General features: G+C 44.4%; 1 protein-coding gene across 6 annotated transcripts in view; it reads left to right on the top strand.

The window, feature by feature from the left end:
• Positions 1–21,882, top strand: part of errfi1a (ERBB receptor feedback inhibitor 1a) — a 63,501-nt gene that overhangs the window by 34,401 nt on the left and 7,218 nt on the right. For 2 of the 6 annotated variants that reach the window (XM_061832871.1, XM_061832876.1), the window contains exons 1-3: positions 17,416–17,636; positions 21,261–21,464; positions 21,548–21,630. In XM_061832871.1, the coding sequence (XP_061688855.1) occupies positions 21,313–21,464; positions 21,548–21,630 (235 nt within the window). In that variant the 5' untranslated portion in view covers positions 17,416–17,636; positions 21,261–21,312. Of the gene's footprint in view, positions 1–3,970; positions 4,088–14,186; positions 14,222–14,305; positions 14,393–17,415; positions 17,637–18,841; positions 18,986–19,086; positions 19,153–21,260; positions 21,465–21,547; positions 21,631–21,882 lie in introns of those variants that run through there. The other 4 variants (XM_061832873.1, XM_061832875.1, XM_061832874.1 and 1 more) reach the window with 4 other exon arrangements.

Below are 21,882 nucleotides of genomic sequence, written 5' to 3' on the forward strand. Positions count from 1 at the left end.
GATATCATATGACTGACATATTGTTTGGTAATCCTGGAAACTACATGACAATGTAATTGTGGCTACATCTGTAAATACTTAGGTAGTTCTGAGAATAAAGTGAACTTTATGTATAACAACATTCACAGGCATACAAAGCGAATCAAATTCAGAGGGGGGGGAGCGTTAATGTTAACAATCCATCCATCCATTTTCTTAGCCGCTTATCCTCATGAGGGTCGCGGGAGTGCTGGAGCCTATCCCAGCTTTCAACGGGCAGGAGCTGAGTTACGCTCTGAACTGGCTGCCAGCCAATTGCAGGGGATGTGAACAATCAACAATTGAAAAGCACAATTCAATGTGTTTTGTAATATATTCCTTTATTTGGGTATTGTTGAAATTTTGCAGGATCAAGAATTTACCTGAGTGCCCCACAAAGGGGATAACTGTTCACTTTCATTCAGTGTTTTTCCGTTTGGTGTGAGAGGATACATATTGTTTTCCTCCACTCACCTCACAGAGAATTGTGATGTTTTGCAACATATACGGGACACAGTGTTCCAGTTGTCAACAGTGTGTATCCAAACAGTGCAGATCAGTTTTTATGAATGGCTCCCAGTAGTGTAACAAAAGGCGGGGATAGCTTAAAAAAAAAAAAAAAAAGATATCTTGTCACGCTGAGCTATTCAAAGGTAAAATATTCCATGCAGCCTCGCCCTGGCAGTAGGAGTGACACTTGTGACTTGTCCCGTCTGCTTTAGTTTAGCATGTCCCGCAAGAGGAGACCCGATAGTGTGTCCCTGTCCTCTGCCAATTAAAGCGCATGAGTCAAGCTTTTGTGGTCACAGTGGGTGGCTTCCCTCTGGTGACTTCTCCCGGAACCATGCCTCTCAATCTCCCTTGTGCTCCTCCTCTCTAACTCCATTTTTCCATCTGAATCACCCTGGACCAATTTAGCTGATGAATGTTTGGCTTCTTTAGAAAGTCCTCCTCCTCCTCCTCCTCCTAAGCTCACCATCATTTGGCTGAATATGTTAATAACACCAATACTACACCAGCTTGGAGCAATATGACAGGGCCATGTTTGCCAAGTTACAGCTGTGTCACATGAGCGATCGGCATTACGTTATGTGGACACGTGCCCGTGCAAACATTAAAGGCCGGTAGACGACAGGGAGTGGCTTTCATGAGGTGCGAGGGACAAGCCAGCTGGTCCATTCCATTAATTGCATTTTTCCCCATTAGTAATATCAATTCCCGCTCTGTATGAGTAAGCTGTCAGAGCAGCCATTAGCTGTGTAGGAAAATGCAATTAGTGTCAAGTCTGCTTTTTGTCACACAACATGATTTTTCAGTTTGTTTAATGCTGACACTAATTTTTCCTGAGGTTATTCCAACTACAAACTTTGATTGACTGACTCTTAATGTGGAAAAGATTTAAGACAGTAATATTTTACATGGATTACTTTCTAGTATCTCCTTCTTTTCCTTTCGACTTGTCCCGTTAGGGGTCGCCTCAGCATGTCATCTTTTTCCATCTAAGCCTATCTCGTGCATCTTCCTCTCTAACCCCAACTGCCCTCATGTCTTCCCTCACAACATCCATCAACCTTCTCTTTGGTCTTCCTCTCACTCTTTTGCCTGGCAGCTCCATCCTCAGCACCCTTCTACCAGTATACTCACTCTCGCCTTGAGACATGTCCAAACCATCAAAGTCTGCTCTTTCTCACCTTGTCTCCAAAACATCCAACTTTTGCTGACCCTCGATTGAGCTCATTTCTAATCGTATCCATCCTGCTCCCTCCCAGCGACAACCTCAACATCTTCATTTCTGCCACCTCCAGTTCTGCTTCCTGTTGTTTCTTCAGTGTCACCGTCTCTAATCCGTACATCATGGCCGGCCTCATCACTGTTTTATAAACTTTTCCCTTCATCCTAGCAGAGACTCTTCTGCCACATAGAGCACCAGACACCTTCCGCCATCCCGACCCGTTTCTTCACTTCCTTACCACACTCACCATTGCTCTCGATTGTTGAACGTAAATATTTGGAGTCGTCCACCCCTGCTTTCTCTTCTCCCTGTAGCCTCACCCTTCCCCCTCTGCCCCTCTCATTCACGCACATATATTCTGTTTTACTTTGGGGATTAGTTTCTAGTATAAGTATTCCGAAGCCTACACAAAATCAATGTTTAAAGGCAATGGTTTTACATATTCTATATTGTCATTTGTCCCATTAGATCACAAAATAATCAGAATTTACGTGACGGGGACTTTCCATGGCCTGCGGCACAAAAAAGAAAAGGTGTATCTTGCTTTTCATTGACATCATCCCCCCTCAGAGGTGTCATTGTAGTTCCGTGTGATCATACTTTACGCAGTTAGACATCCTGGTCTCAAACAGATCCGACTGTCACTGCCCTACTCGGATACCACATTTAAAGGGAAAGATGTCCCGGTCACCTTTAAATATACCGGCCGCACGCTTCTGCAAGATTTCTAAAACCTGGTCTAACGTGGCAGAGTCATGCCACGCGCCAGGCCGCACTTGCACAGTTTGTCAAAGTAGAGGCCTTGGAGTTGAAATTCACAGCCTGCTAAATTACAGGTACTAGCACTACGGCTCCTAACCATGAGGCCATTTCAAACAAAATCAAGTCTAATGAAAGTCAATTTAGTCATAATACCACAAAGGTAAATTGGATAAAGACATACAAAAATAGATAAACATCACTCCCCTTGTACTTCCATCCATCGGTTGTGTTGGAATGAACTTTTAGCAGTTGAGTATCAGATTTCGAAGTGCGAGCCCAGGCATCAAGCCAAGGAAACTAACTTCCGGGACTCGTATCCATAAGATTGTCCTTTCTAAGACAACTAAGAATTGTAATTAGTGGTGACAGTAGTAGATTTACCAGTCAATATAGACCTTATCCTTTGTTTCTGTCATGCAGCAAGATTCGTCCAAATCTTCTTCACTTGAAGGACAATCATACTCCTAACTCAGAGGGTACAATACCACGTTTGGACCTGAGAACCTTGGCCTTAGATTTGGTTGTGGCGGTTCTCCTTGAACTGCCCTGCTGAACGCTCAAAGTCCCTATTTAGTGAAGCAACTAAGATGAGCTCATGTGCAAACAATACAGAGGAGCTGCTCAGGCAAGCAAACTGGACGAGCACCAAACTTTGGCTCAATCTAGATATTTGGTCCATGAAGCTTTAACTGCACCAACCAACATCAACCTGGTTGCCGTTTTCTTCAAAAAGCCATAAACTGTAGTCTGTAGACGAGAATAATCTATAATGTTTGACATGGATATTACAGAGGAGCACTGGTAGGCAGTAAGTCTCATTGGTAATTGGATGGTTGGTCATTGTCACCTACAAACGGAGAACACTGATCACACATGCACTCATGGAAAATTACACATTTTAATCTGAAGCTTTGTGGCAGTACATCCTCTGAGGCTATTTTGAGGGATCAAAGCTACTTTTTAATTAGACGGGAATAATTATTAGGTAGGCAGGCATACCCGAGGGCCATCACTTCCTGTTCAGTTAGCTGTCGCTCCATGAAACTGCAACAGAAAGCCAGAGCATTTTACCACTTTCTCTTCTCGTCCATTCTTGCGATAATGTATCTTGTTAGAGAATACTAACGAGGCTCTTTTAACATGAGCAATGTGTCACAATACGTCTAAACCACTTTGACACGAGTCCCTATTTAAAGGCAGTCCTTTACCCAAGGCAGTCTGAGGTCAGCGCCACACGTATGCGAGTGTGATATCTCTTAGAGTTGTGTAAAATGACACCCTTTCCTGCGCTCTGGAAATCTGGCTTGATTCAGGATGCAGCAAATGCACGTAGCATCCCGTATTTGTGTAAACAATGATGATCAAGAGATCTATTTGTGCGCACATTTTTTTTAAAAGTGAATTTATATGCGTGGCAGTGTAGACACAACCAACTTGGCAAAGAAGTAAGAAGCACTTTGTGCCTTCAGAGCTCGGTGCACACCTCCTACACGCCTTAATGCTCCAGAGGCCCTCGCAGTGTTTGGTCTGGGGCGGCTCCGCGGCTGATCTACTTCCTGCCGGGTGACCACAACAGTGAGTAGGCGACAGTGTCTCCAGAGGTTGTTTGGAAGGCACTAGTGTGGCTAGAGTCAAGTGAGATTTTCTGTACAAAATACAAAGTGCCTTGTAGAATATTTCGTTTAATTATAACGAAACAGGTCTTTTGTCTTAAAGTCCTCTTCTGACTTTGTTCAGCAAGAGCTTCCCTAGCTTTAGTAGAAGATGTAGCACTGATAACCCATTATTTTTCTACACAGTTGAGAGTAATCTGCTGGCTCCAAGATAATTACAGCCCTTCTCAAACCTCCACACTGTGTTCTTTCCATTTGTTCATTTACTAAGTGGCGACGCTGACTCAACTTGAGTCTTTTTTTGTCAAGCAGAATTTCTTTTTTACTTTTTGGTCCTCATTATCAAGGTAGAAGTGACGATTAATCTTTGTTCTTTTATTATGGGGGATCTGTTCAGTCAGCTTAATGAATCCGGATGCTCCAAAGAACAATAATACAATTGTGGATCAAAAATAGAAATGTTAATCATTTGGAAACATGATAATTAGGATTGCAAAGTTTTACTCAAGTATGGTTCTACTCAAGTAAAGTTCCACTCAAGGAACATCTTCAACAGACAACAACAGTTCAACCTTTGCAGATGACCAGAACCTGGATGACAGAGAATAGAAATTTTTCCATCACTCCATTCCAAATTCAACCAAAGAACAAAAACACAATCGTGTATCAAAAAGAGAAATGTTAATCATGTGGTAACATGATGATTAGGATTATAAAATTCTACTCAAGTACAGTTGTTCTACTCAAGAAACATCTTCAACAAAAAACAACAATTCAACCTTTGCAGATCACCAGAACCTGGATGACAGAGAATAGAGAATTTTCCATCAATCCATTCCATTCCATCCATTTTTCAAGCCGCGTATCATCACAAGGGTCACGGGAGTGCTTTGGAGCCTATCCCAGTTAACTTCAGGCGAGAGGCAGAATACTGAACTTATCGACAACATCGCTGAGTGGGAATTGATCCCACACTGCTTGCACCAAAGTCAGGCATGTGTACCACGAGATCATCAATGAGTGCCTTCTACACTAATGTAATTAGTAAAAAAATTAAGTACCGTAATTCCCGGCCTACAGAGTACACCTGGTTACAATATACACAGTCTAGCAAAGGAAATACCATTTCGTACATACATAGGGCGCAGCTGTGTAAAAGCGGCTGCCCACATTGAAAGCGACCTTGAAACATGAGATATTTACAAAGAAAGATGGTACACAGAGAGTTTAATGCTACCGCCGCAACGCTAACGCTAGCGCCATGCTAACAGGGCCGGTTAAAAAAAACGTACTGGTAAAAAATCACTGAGACACGGCAGTAACACGCTAGTGCAGCGGTAACAGGGCCGGACCGGTAAAAGTCACTTCCTCGGCACATATAGTCGGTTGGTAGTGTGTGAAAAAAGTCGCGGCTTACAGGGTGGAAATTGCAGTATTACTAAATACATTATATTTTATTGTATACATTAGTCTTTATTTATATTTGTTATTAGAAAAATTCTGTTCTGTGGTCCTATTTACCCTTAGTAGCTTCATTTTTAATGTTATTGAATCTGTTCCTGTTAGCACAAAAGGACAAACACATTTTGATTTAGTTTTATTCCCTTACTGTACCAAATGTCACCAAAACTAGATACGCGTTGCCTTCTAACTATCAGCACACCCCAAACTCCCAATCCATGTGCATCAGTGCAAGTAGCACTAGCTTTAATGTTAGCTGAGCTCTGTTGGCTGCACATGTTGCATGATGTTCTAACCAAGTTTTTGTGATTTCCTGGAAATGTGGAGTTGTCAAGGCGTTCACTGGATATTTTGGTTTTGTGTAAAGTGGCTGGTGGTTTCTGATTCGTCAAGTATATTATAGTTGCTCGCACACGGCCTCAAGGCCTAAGCAGGTCTCAAATTCCATAGATAGAGTTAAGGATTGGGCTGAGCATAATCACCCACGCTCGGTTGCCTCTCTGGACCGCTGCATTCAGTTTCAAATGTATGCACCTGCACAGCTTATTTTCTTGTAAGAGAAGGAAAATGGCCTCCAGACCTCACTGTGAAGACGTTTATGCGATCAGTGATGCGGATCGTTTCTGCTGCGAGGAATTAATGCGTCCGCTGGAGGTAGCCTGCCTTATCCCCCTCGTCTCCACCGAAGCCCTAAGCCCCTGATGGATTGGGGGGAAAAAAAAAAAAAACCTCTGACACTGCACATAGTCTGGCCCAAATGATTCAACTTCCGTCATCCGTTGCATGTGCTCACACGGGCAGAAAATGTGGAAACAAGACTTATCCAGCTGACTGACTGCACCCCATCTGTGGACCATCCATCTTTACGTTTTCCTGCCCTCTTGGCTCGCCACGAAACAGAGCAGAAGTTCCTTAACCCTGCGGCTATCCAGACATACCGCACTACACCACAAAAGTGATCGCAAACCAGCCGATTCCCTCGCTCGACATCTGAAATCTTTATCAATTCCTCAAAGGAGGCTCCAGTCTCAGATGTGCAATTTTCACATCCCCGGTGGGAAATGGAATTCGGATTGAGCTGGCCTCGCTGAGGCTTGTTACTTTCAGATTGATTGATTTCAGGTAAACGTTTTTGCTCTGTAGGCAACATCAAGAGCGCCGGAAGCCTGGGATAGTCATTGGCCATGCGCCAGAAACTCCTGTTTTGGCTTTTTGAAACACCGTCCAGGGAATACATCTGTTCACAGTCCCGTTCAGGACTGACTAATCACTAAAAGATGTTCACAAACACTGTTCAATATAAGCTGTGGGAAAAATGTGCCGGAAACAAGGCATATTTGGAGTCACTTTCCATCTGGGCTTAGTCCAGCGGTGCGCATACACACGACAGCTGGAGAGTTGGAGAGCTGCATGACGTCCTCCTTCACACCACAGCTGTCATTTTCACAGCTTCTCCCCAGACGTCAGACACTACAGGGAGGGTGTGCGGTTTTACGGTTTTAGCGTGACGGCAAATGGAATCTTATGTTCCCATGCTCTTTCAGTGCGCCCAAACCATTACGAAGTCAGCTCACTTCAACGTGAGGATTACTAACATAACTTTGATTCAAGAGATGTCCTCGCCATTTACTCCCCCGGCCTTCTTCTCGGAGACAAAACACACCCTGTCATCATCAACAAGGCGGACTGGCTTGGGCCGACCCGTTCGTAACGCTACAACCACTCAGCATGACAATGTGGAGGCATGATGCAACAATGAGTTGCGTTACGGTTTTGTGGCGTGTATTGCTCTTTACAATAGAAAATCATTGTATTGTGAGGCAATTTACAATCCGACCCCTCCATTTCCCATAATGGAGGAAGTGATTAAGAAGCGAAACATCTCGGGCAGCTCGGTTGTGTTAACAAAGGTGCTTTAATAAGGGTTACGCTCGGGTGAGTGATGACAGCCCCGTCACCTCGTGATTGGTTGCCATGGAACGAAACAAGTCTGTGTGCGAGGCTCTCAGAGACAACATCACAATAGAGCTCTAGTCTACTAGCATGTGTCATCAGCTTTGAAGTGCACACCTGCACCGCTTGGATGCATAAAGTAACTACTGTATGAGAAAAACAACTTATAGGAGCGCAATTAAATGTACTGTATACACACTCTGTGAGCCGGCGTTTTTTGTGAATTTAAGCCGCCATTCATTGCACTTAATTAATTGTTTTCCTTTTGCATCTTTCTGGGAAAATCACCTTGCTGTATATTGTATTGGGATATTTTGTGTTATATTATGGGCTACAGTTACAATTATTATCCATCCATCCATTTTCTTTACTGCTTATCCTCATGAAGGTCGCGGGGAGTGCTGGAGCCTATCCCAGCTGTCAACGGGCAGGAGGCGGGGTACACCCTGAACTGGTTGCCAGCCAATTGCAGGTTCACATAGAGACAAACAGTCACACTCACAATCACACATGGGGGCAATTTAGTGTCCAATAAATGTTGTATGTTTTTGGAATGTAGGAGGGAATCGGAATGCCCGGAGAAAACCCACGCAGGCACGGGGAGAACATGCAAACTCCACACAGGCGGGGCGGGGATGGAACCCGGGTCCCAACGCTTTCCCAGCTGATCCACCGTGCCGCCATGACAATGATTAATACATTGAAAAATTGAAAGGAAAAACCTTTTAAGTCGTAAAATTTGAAAGGTTCCGAAGAGTTCCTGGAAAAACATGGGTCAAAACACACAAATCTACTTGCTGGTCAAATTATGTCATGAGATATGAATTAAATATTTCACATGTGTACATATGTATCAAATTAGATTCTCTAAAATAAGTCTAATTACCTGAGAAATTAGATTAAGCCTAAAAATATACAATTAAATGTTTTTAATAATACCACCGATACAGTAAACGACCATGTATTTTTTAAAATTTCCTAAAGACTGATGAAATTGTAATTGTTTTTCGGTCTTTGTTACATCACCACTGAGGGCCACCTTTTGATGAACAGAGAAGTCAGATTGCAATCGTTTAACTGGAAATTGAGCAACAAAGGAAAGCAGAAGAACAATAGAAATCTTAGCATGCGTGGGATGATACACACCTCCTGGGCACACTTCTCCATGGTGAAGACATCCCTGCATGTTTTTCCCTGTAATCTGGTTATCTTATTTTTACACTTGTTAGAAGATTGCCCCCCATGCTAAATATTTAAGATTTATATGGCAACAGTTGCATTGTAAAGTGCGCCTATTAGGGTTTACCTTCCAGGAACTTCAAATGGGGTCAGGAAAAAGGAAGTGAGATGCTTCCAGGATTACCCTCAATGAATGATGGTTGAGATTTCTTTCTTTTTTTTTTTATGTCAGCAAAGTAGAAACAAAGTGGCAGTCGGACGCCTATCGGTACACAGTGCCGCTGGAGAAGCTCACGGGGTTGACGTCACCTTACAGCCTCTTACTCGTTTGTGTGTTTATATCTGCGTGGACTTTGGCTGCGAGCTGAATATGCGTGCAATTTAAGAACCTTCGGCAGGCCGGGGCAATCAATGCTCTGACCTCCAATGTGCAGAAATCATTTACGCTTGACGAGCCAACCACGCTCCACCCTTCTACATTGCGGTGCTACATTTGTGTTGGAATGCCACAAAGGGGAACTCCTTCCTGTGTGCCGCACAAAGGAAGGCAAACTTAAAAAGGGTATTTTTTTTTTTTTAAGTGGTGGAGAAAACTGCCTGTGAGTCACAGTAATGAAGAAGAACCACCTTAAATGTTCCTTCCTGTGCCATCTTGCGCTTCTTCCCTACTTGCTTTATAAGGTGCGTCCTGTGAGTAATGACATCATGACGCAGGCAACTCAGTGGGGGTGGGGGGTGGCTGGTGGGGGGGGGGGGACAACGAGTGCAAAGCTGACATACCTAACTACTTGAGCTGGAATATCTTGGGATAGCAATAAAGTGTGCTGTGATAACTCTATTTCATTGTCATTTTATGATTTCATCAAGTGACTGTATTTTTTTTTTCTAAATACATTAAATATGTTTCTAGATAATTGCGCGTTGGCCTTACAGTTCCGAGGTCCCGGGTTTGATCCCGAATCCGCCTGTGTTGAGTTTGCATGTTCTCCCCGTGCCTGCGTGGGTCTTCTCCGGGCACTCCGGTTTCCTCCCACATCCTAAAAACATGCAACAATAATTGGACACTCTAAATTGCCTCTAGGTGTGATTGCCACTGCGGCTGTTTGTCTCAATGTGCCCTGCGATTGGATGGCAACCAGTTCAGGGTGTACCCCGCTTCCTGCCCATTGACAGCTGGGATAGGCTCCAGCACTCCCCGCAACCCTCGTGAGGATAAGCTTTAAGGGAAATGGATGGATGGATTTCTAGATATAGTTTAAGATGCGTTTCAACATCTCGGTTCTCCTGATTTCCTGGGCGGGGCTAAAAGAGGCGCATGCTGATGCAAAAAGGGAACGGCATGAGTCGGCCCTTCTTCACTCATCTCTCGCACTACATCATGCAATTAGCCATCAAGCAATGCCGACAACCAGAAAAATGCATCTTCCCTACAGTGTTATGTTATTTGGGCTACATCCGTCCACTACCCCACAGCCTCGCTCCATATGCCGTGTGTAGAAACATACAACAGATACAGTTACGGAAGAGTGAACTGTTTATTACTCAGTAGCTCATTAGCTCACAGGCTAGCAAGTTAATATAATAACGAGCTAAGGGGCTCGCTCGACCGTGGTGGGGCTCAGATATGTCCACACCTTGCTCTCTTTGTTCCGTCTGTGTCCCCGCATGACAGAGAAACAGGAACGTTAACTGTTTACTAAAGACAGTGACACACATAATTCAGCAAGTAACTGACTACAGAGACTTGAGTACATAGCGTACGAGAAAATGTATTTGATTGACAGGTGTAGGGCTCATTTCCAGCATCTTCAGCAAACATGCCTAAGCAGTCCTGCAGTTTGAGGGTGGGGCTTATTTTTCGTGATTTTAGAGCCTTACAAATGTAACTTTTTTTTTTATGCATTAAAATCCGGAGGGCTTTTTAAAAACACTTCTCTTTAGTGTGTCATATTTCTATTTTTTTTCAACAGACCGTTTAATATTTACTGTAACATTCATTACTAGACTATAATGCACACCCTTTCTGGCCCTTGAGGAATCCCAAATGTGTGCTCAAAATTAGGCCTTCAATGTAGTAATAATAAGCCTTTTGGGTTTAGGGGCCCAAGCTGTAAAGCATTTACAAAGTCAGACACAAGAACAGTCTGTTCACTTAACACACACACACACCTCTGCTTTGGGCCACTATTGATTCAACACATGAGGTGATTGTCGCTATTGTATGGGTGTGTTTGGTTTGTGTGCTCGTCACTGCTCGGGTTTGTTTAGCCTGGCTCGGTGAGGGCGACATAGTTAATAAACCACCGCTTCACTGAGAAGTAGGCTGCACAACTGTAAACTGACAGTATGAGAGGGTGTCATGCTCCAGCCACAACATTAGGTACACCTCCAAAATCTAATGACAGCCACTGGCCAAACGGTCACTGTTTTGAAAACATTTATTGACCTCCAGCATGATAATAATTTAAGATTACCGACTATTATACAAGTACAGTGGTGCCTCGTTTCTCGACCTCAATCTGTTCCAGAAGGCCGGTTGAAAAGGGAAACGTTCGAAAACCGAAGCATGTTTTCCCATTACAATGAATGGAAGATGAAATAATGCGTTCCAAGCCTAAAATATAGTTTTTTTTAGGTCTTTTTTAAAGCTTTTCCTGATAATAAACTGCATAGTAGAAAAACATGTATAGTTTAAATACTTTATATAGTTAAATCATTTAAGAAATACATTTATTTTTGCTTAAAATGTATGCTTTGATAGTATGCTAGGCTGGGAGTGCATTGCCGTATCTGTAGGGACTTGGCCCCAGCCTTGTAAACCTTTTTTTATTAACAAAAGTGCAGAATTACTTTAAACAAGCAATAATGAGGGGGGAAAAACAGAGAACTTGTTTTTTATTTGCACAGAAAGTACATAACGTTAAAAAAATAACTTGCAACTAGAGGTAGGGTTAATGGGACAAAGAGAAAAAAGCAATGCAAAACAACTGTTTCAAATGTCTTCGGTGGGGGGGACTAGGCGCTTTTTACCAAAGAAAGAATCTAATGTTGACTGTTTCTGCCATCTTTTGAGGACCTTCCTGAAGTGGCTAATAACAACGTCATTTAAATTTTGCAGTGCTCTGCAAAGTAAAATAAGAAGCAACTTTTCGTCGATTTCGCCAAGCCATACCTCTTCGATAGCTCGGAAAAACGCACACCACATTCGTATTCGGCTATCAAATCCTTCTTGAAGTCGGCAGTTTTACTCATTATTGCTCAATTGGAAGAAAAACAGTCACTACAGGGGCACGTCTGCATGCAGAGATGTGTGTGGGTCAACTGGTTGCGTTGGGCGCGTTACGACGTTTCCGCTTTATTCGGGGTGGGTTTGAAAGTACAATAACAAATGGTCGTTGCTTGTCTTTGTTAACTATGTATGATAAAAGAATCACATAAATATATATAACACACAACCTCTAGACAAGCATATGGCAGCTAGCGTTGGCAAGTGCGATTAGCTATCGTAGCAGTCGAGATCGTCACTTACCAAAGAGCACAAAGGAATGGGCTCTAACAAAAAGATTATCAAAGTAAAGCCGTAACAGCTGTAAGCAGAAAATCGGGATAGATTTGAGCATTTCTTCTAAACAAGTAAGGAACGTATCGATTATCAGATGTCTCTGAAAGATTATTCTGGGCGAGTATCCTGTGGTATACGGTGTGCAAAGAGAACTTCCCGATCTCAGAGAACACAATTGCCAATGGTAAACCTGTTCAATCTCAAATCCTTGTGTGTGGTAGTCACAAACTAATGGCAAGCAACAGATTTCGTGACTGATGGTGTTGTCACTTTCTTTCTTTTTTTTGGTGTTAGTCATCTTGATTGGACGTAATGTTTCTTTCGTAGATGGTGCAACATAAAGGCTTGTGATTTTAATGTGAGCACAAGGCTCACTGTGTGTCATCATCATTATGGAGCTCACTTAATTTAATGCATTGTTATTATTATTATATATTTTTTTAATTATTCCATTGATTGGCATACAGCTACAGGGAGGGGAAGCACACAAACGCTGGCTCATTTTGTATTTATTAAGGGTACCCGCAAACATTCTTAAGAGCAGCGACAAGACATGCATGGCTGTAATTGTACTGTCATGATCCGCGCAGCCCGGGCTGGAGCCGCAGGATCATGACATGTACACATTGTCCTTTTCCGTACAGAGACGTCTCCATCTGTTAGACTGTTAGTGTTCCGCATTTAAAGGGAATGAAAGGAACTCCATTTGGGCGCTATGATTGGACAGGAATGAAGTCGGCTGTGTTCACCCCATCAGCAGAGCGGTCGTCTCTCTTTTAAAAGGGCTGGGCTGTGCCGGTCCACGAAATTACTAACGCGGGGTCTAACCCACCTCAACGCAGAGTTACGCCATGTGCCGCACCAGATTTAAACAGAAGCCTTTACTGCTTTAAATAAGTGTGCTTACATTATTCATACAATTAATTTGAATGCGGTGTGGCCCAACACTAAATTAGGTCAATAGCAAACAGGATCATCAGCTCGAGAAAAAGGCTTGGGGCGATCCGATAAGCTTTGCGACAAAACAATGTAGGCTTTGTGCAGCTGGCACCGCGCTGCATGTGTGCAGGTCCAATAAGTGTGAGCTCTTGTGCTTGTTTTCTTTGTGGTGAAGCCCCGTTGGAGGGAAAAGTTACGCATTGCATGCAAAGCTTGCTCTTAGCAAGACAAAGATTACATCGTATTTTTGGGAGAAATGTATCAATGCAAATGCTGCAATGTTTGAATGTTTTGCGAAAGGTGTGTGGGGTGAGGGGGAGGTGTTCTATAGCCGACACTCAATCACCCCACTTGATTTTACTTCATACTGTACGTCACAAAAGAATCTGGTGCTGACAGCGGCAGAATCTCTTTGTAAAACATTGTTGGCACTGCCCGTCTGTTCATTCACCCGATCACGATCAGGAAGTCACTTTCATTCTATGCTCTGCTGGCTGCCATTTGAGTTATAAATGGTTACTATAACATTAATAAAAAAAAAATCCAATAGTGGTGCCTATCAACTATTATTATTTCCTGCTTATCTCTTGATCTTGTTCCGGAAATGTTTTACAGCTCAAGTATACTATTGTCAAAATATGAGGATGTGTTAAACGTTATACAATCCAGGCACCCTAAGGTCTGTGGGCGTTCAGCGTGCAGCTGTGAGAGCATTTGCAAAATTGGATGATTACCCATGACACCATTATCCATCCATCCATTTTCTAAGCCGCTTATCCTCACGATGGTCGCGGGGAGTGCTGGAGCCTATCCCGGCTCTCAACAGGCAGGAGGCGGGGTAGACCCTGAACTGGTTGCCAGCCAATCGCTTGGCACATCGAGACAAGCAGCCGCCGTCACAATCACACCGAGGGGCAATTTAGAGGAAACCCACGCAGGCACGGGGAAAACATGCAAACTCCACACAGGCGGGTCCAGGATCGAACCCGGGACCTCAGAACTGTGAGGCCAATGCTTTACCAGCTGATCCACCGTGCCGCATGACACTATTATTATGTATTTAATTTACATTTGTTATGTTTTTAGGCTCCAGCACTCCCCATGACCCTCGTGAGGATAAACGGCAAAGAAAATGGATGGATGTTTTTGTCATGAAGCATTCGATTAAGTCAGGTAAGTCCCGACTGACGGCCCAGGTAGCAAATGTCCGACCTCCCACTGGATTGCGAAATCTCAGAAGCAGCTTTTACCTGAAAATTGTTGTCACAAAGAAATGCTACTTTTACTCCGTGACTCAGAGCTACAATCCGGTGGATGCTTGTATATTTATCTGCAGAAAACTGCAGGTATTGACAATTGCTAATTTTTCATGTGTCAGATGGATTTGTATCACATAGCTGTGTGTCACCAATTCAATGTATCTCATAGTATCCGCTTGATTCAATTTCGTCAGACAAACGGAGCCAGATGGCAAATGACCGTACACGGTCTCCACGGTGGCGCAACCCACACAGATGCAAAGTTTTCAAGGGAATCTATTCACTTGAAGCAGAGTAGCAGACTGTCATTACCGTTACAGATAGGCACCAGCTCACCCATGACCCTAGTTAGCATGAGCAGTATAAAAAAATGAATGGATGGACTACGAAAAAGACAAGCTATGCTGTGTTTCATCTTGTCTGGTTTAAAAAAAAATGCATTTCAGTATACAATAACTTCACTTGCAACTTAACAAACATACTATAGATTGTTTCGCTCTGCGTTTTCCAAAGTGTATCGCTGTAGTGTAAAACCAGCATGTTGAGCACAGCAAGGGGAATGCAACGTACAGTTCCTCCAGCCTTATCAAATCCATCAGCTCCGCCTGTTGAATGGGTTATTTGCATTGAAAAAGAGCAAAAAGAAAGAAACATATGCACAGCAGCGCACTGAAAATAAGTCGGGTTTATTTTTATATCAGAATCATCTTTATTCGCCAAGTATGTCGGAAACATACAAAGAATTTGTTTCCGGTAGTTGGAGCCGCTCTGGTATGACATGCATAACGACAACACATGGAAAGTCAATTGAGACATAAAGACATTGCGCTACAGTAATGGCGTGCAGCAAAGGCTGCTTGTAATCTGGAAATGATAGAGCTTTTTTTTTTGGACAATTGTCCAAAGGATGCAGAGTCCTCTAGCATTTAGAGCAGGAAATAGAGCAATAATCCCGTGAAATGACCATTGTGCAAAGAGTATCAAGACTTCAAGGAATGTATGCAGTTTAAAGTGACTCGTCGTGCAGTAATCTGGGACAATGTCGATTGTGCCAGTGTTGCAGATATTCCTCAGTCGATTGTGCAAGTGGAGCAGATGCTACTCAGGTGCGAGAGGCTAGTCTTGGTCATCAACAGTTGTGCAGATGGTGTAGAGTGGTGTGACTACTACAGTGAGTGGACGAGTCATTTATGATGTATAGTAGGGAGTACATCTTCTGCTAGGCCTTTTTGAGGATGGAGTTGATGTTAATCTCCCACTTCAGTACTTGTGAGACTGTAATTCCGACAAAGTGAAAGATCTCGACGGGTGACACAGGACACTTGGGACGGCGTGAGGGACATCTGTGGTAAAGTACGCCTCCTGAGGTCCACAATCACAGTCTTTAGTGCATTCAGCTCCAGGTTGTGTCAGCCGCACCAAAGCTCCAGCCTCTCCACTTCCTGTCGATACGCAGACTCATTGTCGTCTTTGATGAACCCGATGACTGTGGTGTCATCAGCGAACTTCAGGAGTTGACAGCCAGATGCCTTAAAGTGCAGGCGTTCGCGTAGAGTGAGAAGAGCAGCAGGGAGAGGACACAACCTTGGGGTGCCCCGGTGCTGATGGTGCGTGTGGATGAGGTGGTGCCCCCAACCTCACCTGCTGCGTCCTGCCCATTAGGAAGTTCTAAATCCACTGGCAGATGCCAGGCGAGGCCTTCTCCAAGCAGGATAGGTGAGGGGAGGTGAGATGAGAAGCTGCAGTAAAACAGGCCAAAATCCAGATAACGATGTAAGTAAATCATGTTGTTTTTTTTGAATGATGAAATTCCCATTACCATTGCTGATAAAATGTGAGTGAATCCACTTGTCAAAGTTCAATAGAAGAATTATCTATCCATCCATCCATTTTATGAGCTGCTAATCCTCACAAAGGTTCGCGGGATTGCTGGAGCCAATCCTAGCTGTCATTGGGCAGGAGGCAGGCTACACCCTGAACTGCTTGCCAGCCAATCACAGGGCACACGGAGACAAACAGCCACACTCACAATCACAGCTCGCCCCAATTTAGAGTGTCCAATTAATGTTGCATGTTTTTGGGATGTTGGAGGAAACCGGAGTGCCCGAAGAAAACCCACGCAGACACGGGGAGAACATGCAAACTCCACACAGGTGGGGCTGGGATTTGAACCCCGGTCCTCAGAACTGTGAGGCCAACGCTCGACAGCTACACTACTGTGCCCATTGTTTGAAATTATATATTGTAATCTGTTTTTTTCTATTTTACAGTCATGGGCTGTTTAAAAAAAAACTCCATTACTCATGTACCTTGGTAAATATTTTGAGGAGTACTTACTTTTTATTTTTCCTCAAATCAAATTATTCTAACGTAACATCCATCCATCCATTTACTTTGCCGCTTATCCTCACGAGGGTCGCGGGGAGTGCTGGAGCCTATCCCGGTTGTCAACGGGCAGGAGCCTGGGTACACCCTGAACTGGTTGCCAGCCAATCGCAGGGCACATAGAGACAAACAGTCGCACTCACAATCACACCTATGGGCAATTTAGAGTGTCCAATTAGTTTTGCATGTTTTTGGGGTGTGGGAGGAAGAGTGCCCGGAGAAAACCCACGCAGGCACGTGGAGAACATGTAAACTCCACACAGGTCCGTGCCGCTATTCTAACGTAACAGTACTTGTTAAAAAGCTCGACTCCTTATAGCAACAATATGCACTATAGTGATTATCACCTCTCTTTCTGCAGCCATGCAACCTCTGAAAAGAAAAAAAAATCCTCAACCACTTTAAAAAAAAAAAAAAAAGACGTGCGTGTGCCTTTAAGGGCGAGCGTGTGCCTGTGGGGAGGGCCAGGGCGTCTCTCGACTGGGGCTCCTGCCTGCAGCCTATAAGACGTCAGCTCGCTCCCATTCAACACTTTATCTAAAAGTGTCACATTGTACCAGGGTTGGGGGTGGGTGGGGGAGCGTCAGCCATTCGTAGGCGTCTGCTGGCTCCCGATGTTAACTCCAAATAATCTAAACGGTACAAATAAACCGGAGCCCTTTTAGGAGCCAGAAAAAAAGGAGTTTTATTGGAACATTACAAACACGCAAAAAGAGAAAGAAAAGGACAAAAAGGTGCTTTTTTTTGCGGGGATCTCGGAGGAGGAGGAATCGGTGAGTGCTGCACTTCGAGTCCTGTTAAGTGTGTGCGACTTTGTTTGTCTCGCCGTGTTCGTGTGTGTGCATGTTGTCAGCCGGCATCGAGTGATGCAGCTCACGAGGGTTCACCTTAAACTTCCCTTTTTTGTGTTTTTTTTTTTTAAATTTTATTTTTATTTTTTTTAATATGGCTGCGCTTTAAAAGAATGGACCGATCGGGACAGCCAATCAGAAGCGCCCCCCAAGCCACTAGAATAAACAGCCTTCAAATAATACATAGAGAAACATGACTACAGCACAGCATGCTTTGGTTATTAACTTTACATTCATTAGTTTATTCTACAGTTAATGCGGCTTCTTACTTCGCTGCCAGTCTCCTTTGACTGTCTGTGCTGTTTATCTTTTCTTTCTCATAATTGTGTCGCCAAATGGCAAATGCATGTGCGTCTCTGCGTTCTCCGTGGCGTGACTCAGCCCCGGTGCTCGAGGGCTTTTTAACCACGATTGTCTCGATCCGGTAAAGTGAGGGGGTGTGCGCTGCTGCGTGCTTGCCGCACAGGTAAAGCGGGTATGGTTGCTCGGAAACCGCTGCAGGGGTTGTCGCGCGCTGTGCAGCGGCGGAGGCAACTCCCTCTCTCTTTCTGCAAGGCAGAGCGCGCCTGATTTGCTGTCGCAAAGAGCGGCTTTTCAAATGTTCACAATCCTTTTTTTTCGGCTTTTGTAGCAGAGATACTCGACTTTCACAGCTTGGGAGCACGGCTGTCCATTTTTAGTTCTGTAGAACTGCGGGTGCCTTTGCCGGTCAAGAGTCACAGATCGACTCCTAGTCTCTCACTAACCTACACTAATACACTTGTAAAAGTCATTACAGTACATGTGTGTATGAAAAAGAAATCTTGATAATAAATGATGGCGTATTCCTACGTCATTGTGCACCATTTGAAACCTCAAAACGTCATATTTTGGTACCGTTGCAAGCTCCCCATCCGCTTTAACGCGGTGATGCATGGCATAGTTCGTACTTGTTGACCCGACATCTTTGGGGCCACAGCACCGCGCTCTACCTGATATCATGACCCAAACGAAAAAAAGGTGCTATGAGGTGCTCGAACCTGGTCAACCATGCTTGGATGATTTCATGTCGAGTGACACCCATAGATAGAACCCCTATTTCTTTACCATGAACTGTACTGTATCTCTTGTTTTATCCGGACACTCAGGCGGCCAGATGACATGCACCTCCTACAGCTGGTTAGCACATCTCCCTGCCGGTTCTGACGACCCGGGTTTGCATGATCACCCCGTGCCTGCTCGAGTTTTCTTCTGGCATTCTAGTTTCCTCCCACATCCCCAAAACACGCGTGGTAGGCTGACTCAAGACTCTAATTTGCCCGTAGGTGTGAATGTGAGTGCATATGTTTTTTTTTTTTTTTTCATATATGCCCTGCCTCTGACTGGCTACCAGTTAAGGGTGTACCCCACCTCCTGCCCAAAGATAGCTGGAGTAGGCTCCAGCACGCCCACAATCCTCGTGAGTATAAGTTTGGAAAATGGATGGATTGATGTTACAACAATAGCCTGCATTTATTGACCATGTACCACTTCGGGCCACGAATACATATCTCAATGAAAGTGTTGCTAACTTAACACCGGTAAACTCTTAGAACTCCTGTCTCATCACCATGCACTCTCTCGTCCTTATGAAAAGGTACTTTGGACTTTTAATACTTAGCCATATGGAGTGGAATGTTAGCCCTGCAGTGCAGTAGAAGAACTAGTTCAATGGTGTGGTACTTTAAGGTCGATTTATACCTAAATGGAGACAGATGGACCTATGAATCCCTTGCTGCTTATCCTCACAAGGCTCACGGGAATGCTGGAGCCTATCCCAGCTAGCTTTGGACGAAAGGCAGACTACACCCTGAACTGGTCGGTAGTCAGTAGCAGGGCAGATGCTTCTTGACCATGGATGTTTTTTGCCTTGGGAAATGATACATTCGAGTCCTATAAGTGGCATTGGAAAAGTTACTTTGGACAATATTAGCCCGATTGTGTTGCACATTTTGGGGACATTGTACAGAAAGTGGCAGGCTTTTTGTCCCTGGGGAACGTGTACTTCCATCTCCAGTAATAAGCCTTATGAGGCACATGCTGGTCTCTACTAGAACACGAATGGACTTTTCAAACCCCTCTCGCTTGACCGGTGACCTTTTGGACTAAGGAAAATGTATCTTATTGTACAATAAACGAGCACAATATGTCTAACTGACAGGGATGAACAAGAGCGGGTCTTTAGTGTCGTTGAATCAGTCATTTTACCCCAGGAAAGAGATAGCAGCTAATCTAATAATTTGCATGACAATTTACACAAGTATACCCACAATGTTTTCAATGGACTCCTACAATTTCTTTTCTTGATCATATCCAATTTGAGCCCTGGAAAAACCCACTTTCGAGTCTGAAAATAAGCCTTATGGTGTGCATCGGGGTAGAGTACATCATCACTTGTAAAGGGTACCTCTGAGTACTGACCTTACAAGGGAAATGTACGTGGTAAATTGGACCTTGAGGAACACAAATGAACTCCATGTCACCCCACTCTTTAGCCCAATGAGCCGAAAGAAGTGGTTCCACACGGCACGGCCACGTGTGGTTTGTTTTAATCCCGTTGCCTGTAAGTGCTCCGGTGGTTGAGCGCCAGGATGAACTGTCTTTGCACCTGTTTCAAGAGGAAGCACAAGCCCCTGAGGGTTCATTATCGAGGATCATATTGCTTACCGTCTCCCCCCTCTGGGCTGCCAAACCTAGTCGACGGACCCGGGGGCACCCAGGGGCGGATGGCAATGCCGTGCCCCATTGGCGCAGTTTGGCTTCTACCGATGCCCTCGCGCTTCCTGTTCTTTTAGGGCTTTGTTTCCAAGCAGCTGTCATTGCTGCACATAAATATGGCTCATGGGAGACAAGGAATGAGTTTTTACAAGGGAGGGGGGGCTAGTCTTTTTGTCACTCATCAAATGGACATCGTGAGGAGGACTGCTCATCTCTCCAGAGAAACACATCCACAAAAGACATCTGCCGCTTTCTGCGTTATTTCTCTGCCGATTGTGAAATACTAAACAGGTTAATCCGGTCAAATCGCATCTCGATTTTGGCCTTTGGTGTGTGTTTTTGTGACACCCCCCCCCCCCCCCCCCAGTAAAAGGCCGAGGGAAGAAATGGATACGCTACTCGGGTCTCCTACCCTGCTGAATATTGTAGACATTGTTTACTCAGCCCCGACGCATACTTGACATGACACAAACATTCAGGACATTTGACATGAGGAGTTGTTGCAACATTAGGTGCCGTTCGAGTAACAGGAGGAGCCCCTTCCTCTGCGCTTCAGGCCCAGCCGGATTGCAGCAACGGAAGCGCTCCGTCTGCTTTAGAAATGCTCAGTCCAGTCAGTACAAGCAGCTATAGCGGTAGGAAACTGCAGTCTGTTTGTCAACAACTGGATAGATATAGCACGTTTCAAGAATATTTGAAGCATGTCCAAATTCCTTCCTTTTTCCAAATGTGTGGATTTGCTTTCAATCCAAATACGTCAGGGTTGATTCTTTGCTCTGTGATTGATGTATTTCGGTGCCCCTGTTGCAGGCACAGCAGCGGTAGCCAGCCGGGCAGACGATCCGAGTGTTTCGTAGCTTTGATGCGACCCGAGTGCGCCTGGAGCATGTCCACAGTGGGCCTGACTGCCCAGGAGACATCTTTTCCCGTAGAACACCCCTTCCTGTGGGCCAGCTACTGTCACAGCATGGCTGGATCCAAGTCATCGTGGAGCTATACCCACGACATGGACAAGTAAGTACGCTGGGAGGCTATCATCAAGGACGGAATGTTACGCGGTTGAAGTGGGTGGTAGTAATCGCTTTTATCCTTGACAGCTTCTACTTCACGATGAAGTCCGCGCACACAGATCAGAGCTCTCATGGACAGCACAGGAGTCCGCCATTGCTAAGTTATGAAAGTAAGTGTCGTCATTCGTCAGATTCCTCCAATCAGCCTTTGGGAAGGCACATGCTGCTTTGCTTCTATTTTGTCATTGGCTCGCCAGACCTGTTTTTGGAGCATCGTCAATATCTTAATGGACCGGGTACAACAATGGTTACACCCGCAGAACTTAATAAAAGCCAGCACAAAGCTGTGTTAAAATAATGCCCACACTATCAGAGAGGCAGTCATTAAACAATGTTATTATGCTTGTGGTTGCAGGTTTGCT

The sequence above is a fragment of the Syngnathoides biaculeatus genome, chromosome 10 (genome assembly GCF_019802595.1).
Source record: "Syngnathoides biaculeatus isolate LvHL_M chromosome 10, ASM1980259v1, whole genome shotgun sequence".
In the NCBI taxonomy this organism is placed as follows: Eukaryota; Metazoa; Chordata; class Actinopteri; order Syngnathiformes; family Syngnathidae; genus Syngnathoides; species Syngnathoides biaculeatus.